The sequence below is a fragment of the Melitaea cinxia genome, chromosome 15 (assembly GCF_905220565.1).
Source record: "Melitaea cinxia chromosome 15, ilMelCinx1.1, whole genome shotgun sequence".
NCBI classification, from domain to species: Eukaryota; Metazoa; Arthropoda; class Insecta; order Lepidoptera; family Nymphalidae; genus Melitaea; species Melitaea cinxia.
In genome coordinates this window covers 11,529,962-11,543,213 of record NC_059408.1, presented here as the reverse complement: position 1 = coordinate 11,543,213, position 13,252 = coordinate 11,529,962, and the positions used below count along the sequence as shown (strand labels likewise).

Genomic DNA, 13,252 nt, shown 5'->3' with positions numbered 1-13,252 from the left:
GATTAAACTGTCAACTCGATTTTAAATTTCAAGCGATATCGTTAAAATTCGCGCGCAACGCATTTTTTTTTTATTCTGTTCAATAGCTTGAGCTTGTTTTGGCACCGACTAGCCAGCGTGCAGACATGTCATTGAATGAATGAAGTTGTGAGGTCGTGACGCCCCACTACTCTAGTACACAGTAGTACGAGCGTACGATATGATGTGATTAATGACAAAAGGTAACAGTGACATCTTGTGTTGAGTAGATTTAAAATTAATCTAAAAATAATTTATTTTGGTACTTAGGTGGATAAGTTTTAGGTAATTTTTGTGTTATTGTTAATTAGTTTCTATTTTTTTTTTGCAAGTTCGACACTTTATTTTATTTATGTAATCAACAATTTGTTCTACGCTAAGAATTATAAAAAAAAACTTGTAACATGTTTAATTTTTGTACAAAACACAAAAAGAATTGAATTGAAACAAAACAGTATTTTAATGAACACAATTTTCTTAAAAATCTTTTTAGAATTTACAATTAGCTTCGTTTTCAGTAATGGCTCTATCTAGTGATGAAATAATATCTAATTGTTGACATCAAAACTGCTTTAGTCTTCTCAAACAATACATAGATGGCGATATAAACTAAAAGCATGGAGCATTTTCTCTATGCTCCATGGCTAAAAGTAAAAACTTTCTTATCTTACGGTATAGATGGCGCTTTATAACATAGCATTTACCGCCATCTAGTTTGATTTACCTGGACCATCGTAACACAATTACAGCCTTTATTTGTTATTGCATCACAGATGGCTCTACACGTTTCATCGTATTCAAAGTTTATTTTGATAAAAGCAATGAAACAAAAATTATACCGATACCCACTTATGTAAATAAAGTCAATATTTATTTATTATTTACTTTTTGTATTTATTTATTGGTAAAAAAAGTGTATATTTACTTAAAATGAATGTATACATATTAGAGTAAGATGACTGCTTTTGAATAATAGAACATCGTTAATTTGGTTAATCTTAATCGAATAAATTAGTAACTGCAAAATTTCTTAATTTTGGGATGTGAAATTATATTTTAAAATACATCATAAAGATTGCAATAAATAATAAATCGCAAATACACACATAACAAAAAATCATAAAAAAATAAATCTTTTGGGTTAATGTTTGTGTACATTCTATACAGATATTAGGCTCAATTTAATGATATTAGTTTTCAAGTTTTAATCTATCGAAAGCTGACAAATTGTATAAGGTATGTGTTATTAAAAAACAAAAACATAATTAAGATAAAAATATAAAATTAATTATTTAGATTTTTCATCCTCGTCAACATATGTAGGTATGTTATATTATGTTGGTTGTTAGGTTATTACCAGGTTAGGTTATTTTTTTCAAAAATACGGCCAGCAGGTTCCTAATTTGCTATATGGATCTTGTTTGATTTGATTTTTAATAAATTAAAATTACGCTTCGTTTCCATAAACGTACATATTCTAGTAATACAAATACAAAGAGGAATACGTTCAGCTTAAATTTATTGGCATTCAAGGTTAATAAAGCGAAATAAAAAATAACTATTAATATATAACTTTTGTATTCACCTTTCATAGTTACAAAATAAAGGTAATTAAAATCACACAGTCAATTATTTCTGTACAAATGTTTATAAGACATTCAAAACTTAATAACAATGAGACAAAACAGAACGATACGAAGCAATTGTTTTCAAATATCAGGAAGACATGGAGATCAAATACATGGCACATTCACATATACATTCAACATAAACTTACATCTTAACTTACATCTAACATCTTAAACACTTAAATAAGGCACATCTTTTGTATACATAATACTTAATCTAATATAACGAGTTACAACAAATTAAAGCTTTATAGTGGAAGAATTATTATCACAACAATGACGTGACATTTTTATTTACAAGTCAAAAGTTATTCAAATCGTTTTATACTTGGGACCACTTTTACCGGTTGCCGCTCAAGTTTCTATATTGCATGATTTACTTATAGGATATGAAAAAAAATTCAGTCAGTGGAAAGGATACCGGCTCTTTCTCCATACAAACATAGTCGACTGTTTCCTCCCTGGATAATGACACTAGATCAAATATTTTTGTAACATAAACCTTTAACTGTCATGACTATGCCCCTATGTCTTGGTTTTTTATATTCTAATTATCATAGGGAGTAGGAGTCTTCAAAAACTAGAAATATCGTCAATTTTATATACATTTTCAAACACTCATTAAAAATACGAATATTTACAAAAAAAAAAAAAACAAGAACATAGGAGCATAGCTGAAGGTTTTTTTTGTTACATAAAAAAATGCATGTTTTGGGGACAAAATAGTCGACTATGAAATACTGTTTTGGTCAATAATTATCTACCTAAAACGGTCTGAGCTGCAATCGTCCCTTTCTTGACGCGGCGGCGGCGGCATACAGCGAGAGAGGAACATTTTATTCAAATACCTATCTTTCAAAAGTCTCTCAGGTACCTTTTCCTCTTAAGATGAAATATGCTTAGGACCTCTTTCACCTCAAATAATAATCTACAACTTTTGGTGTTACAGGTTTCGATACCAATATAAGAAGAATGATATGAAAGATAATAGAAATGATACATGAAAGATAATAGAAATATCTGATAAATAGGTACAGCGGAGTACAGTGATGAATATGGAAAAATATAATAGGAACTTTTGTATATTGGATACCACTTAGCACCAGATAACTAGCTTGAAATTTTAGCTTGAAATTTTGTCAGCAACCGACGAGTGTTTTGTATCTCTTAATTCCGAATTTTAAAGATACGATAGATCAGTTTGAAATATTCAAAGTGTTTAATAGCGATTTTTTACTTTGCTGATAAGTAATCCTACCAAGGACGCCATTTGTTTGCGTCTATTTCATGGTCCATCGGTGGTCCTTCTGGGCGCTCTTTTTTCTCGGCGTAAATAGCATCGAGCCGTCTTGCCTCCTCTTGTTTTTTGTATTCTTGATATTCGATTAATTTTCTTTTCTTTTTAGGTGGTAAATTGCTGTAATCCATTGGCAATTCGCAACGTTCTGGAATATTGAGGTTAAAATCTGGCTTTCTTTCTACAGAAACTTGTTCTTGGTTCAAAATTTTGTATTCTTTTCCAACAGGGGAATGTGTTGTGACAGATGGTTTTACTGGTGACCGAACTTTTCGAAGATCCAAAGAGTCATTGCTGCTTGGGTAATTCGGTGCAGGATAATGTACGAATGTTTCGTTTCTGTAGGTTTCTTCTTGCACGAATCTCGGTTCCATAACCAGTTCTGAATTCGAACTGACTTCGGCAGCGGCAGCGTTTTCATTTCCTCGTTTGTCCATGATATGTTGTCTAATTTTTTGTAATATGACGTCTTTGGCTTCGGCGGGAACTTTGTTAAAATACGTTCCGTTTCGATAACCATTCACTGATCCCGGTTCGGAGTTGTTTCTTGAGACTAGCTTGTCAACCGTTGTTAAAAGGCCTGTGATTGAAACATTCTGTTTTCTATTTGGCCTTCCAAGCGCCCATTGCTTAGATGTACTGTCAGCTGAATACACCGAGTCTTCTGCATCGGATGAAGATCTGTCGTGATCGCTGTAATAGTGATGTCTGTCCGAAGCGACAGAGGCAGGCGATATCGGTGGAGAGAATGTTGATCTTTCTGGTACTTGAATAGATAAAGGTTGAGCAGTAATCAACCTTGATAGGTGTCCTACCAAATTTTGACTAACCCTGGAGTCTATATCGGGTGCGGACATTATAAATCTACAGGCCTCAGCGGCACATTGCCCGAAGCCTGCTTGAAACTTCTTTGCTTCCAAAACGGGATCCTTAGGTCTATGCAACTTTGTAAGATGATTAACAGTTAACTCAAGGATATCTGCCTTTTCCAACTTGCTTAAGTTGTCGTCATCGATCTGGGAACAAAAATAAAATAGTTAATATAAAAGGCAGGTGCGCTTCGAGTCTCACGTTACGGGAGTTAAACGTCATATTAATATAACTGTACTAGTCAGTAGCTTCTGTTTATTAAAGGGCGTTTATTTTTATATTCCTGTTTTACTACGGTTCAGCTCGCGCTCAATATGTGGTAGAATAATAAACAAATAAAAAAACAATAACCGGTGCAAGATAAAAACACAAATAACGCGTGAATAAAAGGAGACGAATCGTGTTACGATACAGTTAATAGCACTAATTATAATATAACATTAATAAATGTACGCGACATGAGAACTGTCGCACGGAGTTGCTAATTGCTGAGTTTTTAATGTACAACTAAGTACGGGATGAAGTTGTAAGTCACGCAGCGCACAAAGCGGTAAAAATGTCGGTATAAAAACTTACCTCTAAGGCGCCGACCATTAAATCCTTCAGCTCATCGAGACATCGATTAATGCGAGCACGACGTTTCCTTTCAAGTAGTGGCTTAGTTATCTTCTTATATTTAGCAGTCTTTGACAGAGGCGCGGGATCGGATGCCATTTTCATTTAGACTGTTAAATAAAGCCGTTCTTTTAATATTTATTCATAAAAACATTCTAAAACACTTATTAAAATTTAAATATGATATTATTGAATTTAAAAAATAAAACAAAATTTTTTATAATTATGCAAAAATCAAGATTTAAGATTAATACGTATCTCGTATTTAAGAGATAAACATATTTTCTTCAAATATTTGGTACTATAATTATGCTAACCTTCAGAATACGATCACCGATTTTTGTATTTAATCAGAGTTTGAGAGAGCTTATAGCCCGGAACGTGCGACTCCGTCCGCGGGTCGGATTGTACTGCCTGAAAAAAGCCTTCTCGTCCCTCTCCCGCTCCCGTCCCTTCCCGGCCCTTCCCTGCCATTCATAGCGTGTGAGAGCACGTGTGGCCTAGGGATCAACTTACCATCACGCGTGAAATACTTTCCCAAAGACAACTCGAATCTTTTTTGTCATAAAGTTATTTTTAGACTAATGCGCAAGTCTTAACTTGTTTCTAAATAATATCTATATAGGTTCGTTTTTGTATAAATTTGTAAATATTAACATAATTTTTATATTCGATTTATTTAGGAAATTAAATATACAGTGCCGCGTGGTACTAAGAACTTACTGTTATATTTAAAGAACTTTTAACTTTATTTATTCTATTTAACTATTAAACTTACTAACGCACCAGTTTTTGAAGTAAAACTTCTTTACGCGCGCTTGACTTGGGGAGTTAGCTGGTGAATGCGTGACGAGAGCGTTACGAAAATTGTGATCGGACGAGGCGAACGGAAGTTGAGAGGGAGATATAAGTTAGTGAAGATAGAAAGAGAGAGTTACATTTCGAAAGTTTGCATTCAACCGTTTTTGTTTAGGGATTGTTAAACTAACCGAAATGTGGATAATCAAAAATACAATATACTCGTAAGACAAAACAAGTAACAGGACTTTTGTTTATTATTGGGCAGTAAAACCATTTTATTGAAACCGTACAGACCAGCACAGCATTCTTACTTTGTCGGTCGAGATACAAAAAATAACGCAACAAATGAAGCGGTCCCAAAATGGGACATAAGTTGAATTGCCTCCCAGGGGCTTTTTCTAGTCAGGTAAAAATTGGCGCGAGTCATTTTTCTAAACTTCGTTATAGTTTATCTTTGTCATTTAAACATTTTCGACGGGCAATAAATAATAGAATGTCCGCTTAAAAGGTGTAAAAATATACCCTCGGATGTTACAACAAAAAAATTAAAAGTCATTTTTATTATTGACCAGCTGTGCCCGCGACTTCGTCCGCATAAAATTTTAAAAAATTATTTTTTAGTTGGCAGAGTTTCAAAATAAATAAATTTCTAAAATAAAAGTCAAAATCGGTCCAGCCGTTTCAAAAATTAGCCGGAACAAATAGACAGACAGACAGACAGGTAGAGAGCCATAAAATTGTAAAAAATGCTATTTTGTTATACGTACAGCCGTGTCCGTGTTTACATCCAAATGCGTTTAGTAAAAAACGGTTATTTTAATGTTACAAACAGACAATCCAATTTTATTTATTTAGATATAGATGTATCGATAGGTCTTTTTAGTTATTTTAAAAAGAAACTAGTATGATAATATAAAAGCTTAATGTGCTAATCCATTTTTATTTAGTTTACTAGGATTTAAAATTTAAAACAAAAATTAATATATATATCAGAACTTCCTATTTAGGTCATAGTTTTAACATACATTGTGTGAATATATTTTGTAAAATCGCTATCCAATGGATAAGAGTGACGGACTAAACTCGAGTCTTTCTCCTTAAATAATTGAAAAAAGTTAATAAAAATTACAACAAAAAATATAAAAGAAGAACAAATATAGAATACACTATCATGTTAATATTTGTAAACAGACCCGGTAACCACACAATCACAAAAAACATGTATTATAGACTGTTATGAATAATATTTTGTCTACCATAAAGTTTATTCACTTTAAGATTCGTAAGTCCTAACGGAGTTAGACTAAACAAAGATAAAATAAAATTCCAAGATTCAACTATATGTTTATACTAGCTGTGCCCACGACTTCGTCCGCGTGGAATAATGATTTTGGACAGCATTTTTTTGATTTATCTTTTGGTTTATTTTGGATTATAAACACCGTCGTTTGGGTATATATTATATTTAAATTAACAAAACCTTTTTATTTATGAATCAAACACTAAATGTTAAGTGAAGCTTACCGAAATATATTAGATAAAACCGCATCTAAATCGGATAAGACGTTTCTGAGATTAGCATGCACAAACATATTACATTTACATTTTTATTATATGTATTGATTATGTACCTATATACCAATCGTGTATTTACGGTATGTTATCTGCGCATATATACCAACGTAACAAACATAGTATTATTTCATTTTTAAAAATAGATTTTTACTCAATCCTATACATATAGTTTTGTATAATAATCAATAATAATGTACATTTCTGTTTTATATTTTTTATTCAAATTGCTATAATGATTGTAAGATATGTATGCTCCATACACACTCATATTCGCTCCATATTCACTAATATTAGATAGAAGGCGGTCGAAATCGACGAAAGAATGTTATAGGCCCAACCAAGTTTTTATAAAGATATACGGGCAAAACACATGAGTTCACGTTATTTTTGGCGTAAACTTGTGGAGGCCTATGTCCAGCAGTGGACTGTATAGGCTGTAATGATGATACGACAGATTTGCTGTAGTCATTATTTACATTACTTTTCGCTCCTTATAATAAACACTAAATCACAGAATAACAAATGAACTTACACATAGCACTTTGGAAATTACTTCTTCATAATTAATTTGTTAAAAATAAACTTAAGTATGTACTTACATAGCTATTCGATGATACAAAATAATAATTAGGTAGAAAATACGTTCGTCTGTTTTAAGCACCTTGATAAAAAGGACGTCAAACAAACAACAAAACAAAACAGTATGATACTTGACAAGACAATAATAGCGGGTAGTAACATATTTCACTAAACACGATTACACTTTTATTTCCAAATTAATTAAGGCAATTTTTCAATAACTCACAAACCAGTTTTAGACAAATGAAAGGATACATATAAAGCTTATATATAAAATTCTCGTGTCACAATGTTAGTTAATATGCTTTTCCGAAACGGCTGGACCGATTTTTATGAAATATTGTGAGCATATCCGGTAGGTCTGAGAATCGGCCAACATATATTTTCCAGACCCTAAGTTATGGAGGGGATAGAGGGGGGGGGGGGTTAACGGGGTTAATAAAATACATGGCAAAACAACGTTTGCGGGGTCAGCTAGTAATTTTATAAATTTCTATTAAAAAAGAATATTCAAAAATCTAAATTCAGCACCATCTAGTGATGGGTGAAATCAACTGTAAAACTGATACATCATCATCATCAGCCTATCGCAGTCCACTGCTGGACATAGGCCGTCACACACATGAGTTCGTTGCCCATAGTCACCACGCTGGGCAGGCGGGTTGGTGACCGCAGGGCTGGCTTTGTCGCACAGAAGACGCTGCTGCCCATCTTCGGCCTGCGTATTTCAAAGCCAGCAGTTCGATGGTTATCGCGCTGTCGGTCGGCTTTTTAAGTTCCAGGTTGGTAGTGGAACTGTATTATCACTTAGTCGCCTCTTACGGCACCCACGGAAAAAAAGGGGGTGGTTATATTCTTTATTACCATAACCACACATATAAACTGATATATATCGATTAAAAAAACGTTGGTTTTGAAGTATCTTCATCACACCCAAATTATTATAAAAACACTATATGTAAAATATAAAAAAGTGAAAGCCGCCAAGTTGTATTTATTAAATAATTAATGATTGAGTTTACCACTCATAAAAATACAATTTATAACTTAGTTTTCGGATAGTGAAAAATGACTTATTAACTAAAATATAATAAAAACATTATTGTAAGAAATTTAAGAACTATTCAATAGGCTTCTAAGTTAATAGTTTCCTGACACAATAAAAAAACAGCTTATTTCGTAAGCCTTACCCAAAAAGTTGACGTCCAACATAATATTTATTTATTGCATCCTTTTTACTGTAATTGTTTTTTATTTAATTTAACAGTATTACAAAAAGACTTCAAATAATTATGTTACAAAAAATATAGAGGTTTAAAAGTAAGTGCTTCCCGTACTTATTATTTTGTGAGAATAAAACACAGCCTTTTTGAAGGCGTGCGAGTGTAATAAATATATGTGTACTTACCACACTATTTAGTTGTGGACTTCTTTAATATCAAGGTAGATTCTTCCTCAATCGGATTGCTCGAGATTTTAACCAAAATATGTTCCACTATACCCTACCTCAAATATACTTTACTAGTATCTAAAGTCAAGGCAACAAATATTTAATATACATATATAATATAATGAAAATGTATTATAAGGTAAACAAGTATTTTATCTCAAATCTATTTAAAGAACAATATACATATATATGTTAATATACTCACTTAAGATATAATCTGTTATCTAATACTTTTTCAGATTTTATCAGCAAATTAAAATTTTAATTTTTTTTTTAAGAATATAATTTTATTTTCACTTGACAACAACGTCTCATCATAGGTTAAATTATAAGTATAAATCTATATAAGTAAATAAAGTTGGAGAGTTTGTTTGTAATATTAAAATAACCATTTTTTACTAAATGCATATGGATGTATACAACACAGTACATGTACCAAAATAACATTTTTTACAATTTTTGTCTGTCTGTCTGTTTGTTCCGGCTAATCTCTGAAACGGCTGGACCGATTTTAACGGGACTCTCACTGGCAAATAGTTGATGTAAAGGCTACTTTTTTTTAGAAATTTATTTACTTTATAGCTCTGCAAAATGAAAAATAACTATTTTTTCAATTCCACTCGGACGAAGTCGCGGGCACAGCTAATATAAAATAAAACTGTCCACCCAGCGTGTTTTCACTTATATCATTTTTGGTTATAGCTGTGTACCTTTATTTACATACCACTGCTGGGCATAGGTCTCTTTGTCCGTGTAGAAGAAGGGTCTAAGCTTAATACAACACGCTGCTTCACTGTGGGTCAGCGGAAATATTCCAGGCACGGTGAGGAGATCCACAAGAGATAGATACACAAAACCGGAAAAAATTTAGATACATCCGTAAAATGTTGAAGTAAAGTTGAAAGTTGAAGTTATCCGTACCGATAACGATAAGTATAGTTCAAATTCTTGGTATGAAAATGAAAAATACTTGTTGTTGTTTTTGTTGTAATTTTGAACTAATCTCATGATGTTTATGGACAACCTTGTCAGGTATAGAAGTCATAAAACAATTAAATAGACGGACGAACTATGAAAAAAAGGACCCGTCAATATAGTGATTAACAGTGAAAAGAAAAAACACAAAAAATATTTTACGGCTTCAATATAGCCTAAGATATTTTTTTTTTTTGAAAAAAAAACATTTTTAATAGACAGATTTTTTTCACAATTTTATTATATCTATAGATTATGGATCATTCCATTGATTTTATCTATTAATTTTATGTGAGGTTCATTTCGTATACATATAGATAAGATCTCTAGGAATCTTACCACTATTTATACATATTCTTCTTATATATAAAAATGAATCGTAAAATGTGTTCGTAAGCGTGTGTAACTCAACAACGCCTGGACCAATTTTACAAATTCTTTTTTTTAATATTGTCCGTTTAAGTCCAAGGATGGTTTTTACGGCGAGGAAAATTCGAATAATTCCCGTGAAAACATAAAAAAGGGCTTTTGTTTTTCCCATACAAACGTTTTCTAACTAAAATGTAGAGTTATTTGAACTTTATTGCTATTCAATAAAGTTCACATTAAGTAAAATATTAGGGCGCATTTTACGTAAGTTTCTAATGAATAAATTGATCTTATTCGTAGACGGCATTTTACTTTAATTTACATACAGTAAAAATGGTTTTAACTAGCAATTTCACATTACTTATTATATTGTTGCGGGGGCGTTAACAATGGAAAATTCCCGTTTTTAAACTATCGACCCCAAATTTGGTACGAATCTCCTATATATGTGATGTAGAAATGATCGGTTAGCGGATTTTAGGATAACTCATGCCAATGCCATGCCATGCAAAACAACAATGAAAATTTTAAATGTGTGTACCTAACTCCGAAACTACTGAACCAATTTTTATCAAATTTTGTAAGCATCTGTAATTTGGTCCAACTTGGGAGATAGGGTAGTTTTTATCTCAATCGGACCTGGTAGGTGGCGCTGCTATCAGTATGTAAATCCGAAACTACTGAACCAATTTTTATCAAATTTTGTAAGCATCTGTATTTTTGTCTGACTTGGAAGATATAGTAGTTTTTATCTCAATCGGACCCGGTAGGTGGCGCTGTTATCGATATGTAAGCTATCAAATTTGGTAGCTGTTTACCGGGCAGGACAACGTCGGCCGGGTCCGCTAGTTAGTAATAAAATAAGCCAATATGGACATAATTATTTGTTAAAATTTTATCCTTAATTTGACATGATTGATTAAAAAAGTCCTGTATACACAATTAAATCCGTATTTTAAAAGACTATTTATAGAGTTTCTCAACTATTCTAGAAACAATCAAAATGTCGAGCCTTTTTTTAAAGCGATAGGTGGTAACAATAAAATAGTTTTGTTTTCATTAATAGAAAGTTTTTGTTAAATTAACTAATAATTTTTATTACTATATATTCAAGTTAGTACCTATTTTACTGTATGTGTTATTAGTATCGCAAAGTAATAAACCTACCTCGACCTTACAGAAGATCACAGCAAAATAATACTGTTTTCAAGCAGTATTGTGTTCCTGTTGGTGAGTAAGGTGACCAGAGCTCCTGGGGGGATTGGAGATTGGGTCGGCAACGCGCTTGCGATGCTTCTGGTGTTGCAGGTGTCTATAAGCTACAGTAATCGCTTACCATCAGGTGAGCCGTACGCTTGTTTGCCGACCTAGTAACATAAAAAAAACCTAAAACTCCCGATTTTCATACAATAAAATTGCTTTTAAACGCGTGAGCAAAATTGCAACCACGAATAAATGTGTTTGCTTGCAAACGAAAATAAAACGACTGCAATTAAGTACATGGACCAGTAATACAGAGCAATTAGACGAAAAAATAGTCAAATAAGTACACATTATTGCCTCTGAAGAATAAATCTATAAAAGAGATAATTCAAAAAGCACTACCAGACAGATCTCGATCAAGTTTAAATGGGACTACACGACAAGCACCAGCTTTCAATAAAAAAAGAAAAAATCATAGAAATCGGTCCACCCAGTCAAGAGTTCTGAGGTATATTATACATAGAAAAATAATTTCGATTGGAAAATATTCTCCTCTTAAATTCGGTTAAAAAAGAATACGGCCTACAGAACCTTACTTCTTGATGTATCTGTTAATATCTTATTTCACAGATTTTATTTAAGAAATCGGGATGTTATAAGTGTTCATACATTTCAGTAAATCATTTTATGTCAGTCGTACAATTAAAAAGAAGACATTACTTAATCTTACAACTACGTTTAAAAAAACCCGCTTCACATATAAAAAACCAAGAAAAATAATACTGATTAAGTCCAAAGTTTAAAGAAATACAGGAATCGCTCTGCACGTGGGCATAATTGCTTCAATATAATTAGCCTACTCGTGTGGGTGTTCGTCGGCACGCGTGGGAAACCAACTGCTGACAATTCTCACATCTACACGACCGCATCGATACCGAGTGTAAACAATCTATACTTAATATGAGCGGGAATTGATAGTGGACAAGAATTTGTTCTTAGAAGTGTCTAATATGTCTGCATGGATTAATAGATTAACGTTCTTACGCGTGTACATTACGACGTTGCGGAATTATGAAAACGTTTGTATCGCGGTTGAGTTTTAATTTACATTCTCAATAGGCGTTAGTTTTATTGTATTTTCATCGTTAAAAATTACATTTGTACGCTATCTAGTATTTATTATTTATTTATGTATGTTATATTTATATGTATTATTAAATATTACAATATATATATTTATTAAACAAGAATCACGCAAAATAGGCGCATTAAGACGTCGAGTTGCGGAAAACAGCCCGTGTTTATCAACATCATTTATTAAACAAGCATATCTGCACGATTCCCGTAGTTATACAGCGGGTTTGATATTAGCACTTTCTCTCGCGATTTTATACTGAAATTTGTTTTGTCATTATGTAGGAATGATCTATAAAAACTACAGCGCATAATCAAAAATTATGACAATACTGGATAAACGTAATTTTGTGACACAAAAGATTTATTTATTCATCGGTAAATTATTGTTTAATAGCTAAATATTATTTCATGAAGGATATTTTACTAAACATAATCTTAATACTTAAATATTTCGCTTTACATAATCTTTTTTTTTTATTATTTTTCGTGTCAAAATTTGCTAATTATTTAATCAGCTCTTCAAACGTTTGAGGAGTTACAGACTACAGAGTAATTCTACAAAAAGAAAAATTAAATTGTCGGATAGGTTGGTTTCTTACTGTTTCACATATTATGGTGAAGGTCGCATCTCATATTAAGGTTAACAGCTCTTCTTTAGCAGCTTTTAGTTCTTAACAAAAATCTGTCATTAGCTTATGTACTAACTACAAAAATCTCAAAATAACTTTGTAGTTA

At 32.1% G+C, this 13,252-nt stretch overlaps 1 protein-coding gene across 1 annotated transcript; it reads right to left on the bottom strand.

Moving 5' to 3' along the window:
• Positions 1-2,842: 2,842 nt before the first annotated feature.
• LOC123660164 (protein hairy-like) lies at positions 2,843-4,527 on the bottom strand. The gene is made up of 2 exons (XM_045595266.1): positions 4,390-4,527; positions 2,843-3,959 (listed from the first exon to the last, which is right to left on the bottom strand). The coding sequence occupies exons 1-2, from the start codon at positions 4,525-4,527 to the stop codon at positions 2,901-2,903; spliced, it is 1,197 nt and encodes a 398-aa protein (XP_045451222.1). The 3' UTR covers positions 2,843-2,900.
• Positions 4,528-13,252: the final 8,725 nt, after the last annotated feature.

Coding starts and splice junctions, on each gene's coding strand:
- LOC123660164 (XM_045595266.1), bottom strand. CDS start 4,527: ATGGCATCCGATCCCGCGCCTCTGTCAAAGACTGCTAAATATAAGAAG. Junction 3,960..4,389: donor TAATGGTCGGCGCCTTAGAG/GTAAGTTTTTAT, acceptor TTTTGTTCCCAG/ATCGATGACGACAACTTAAG.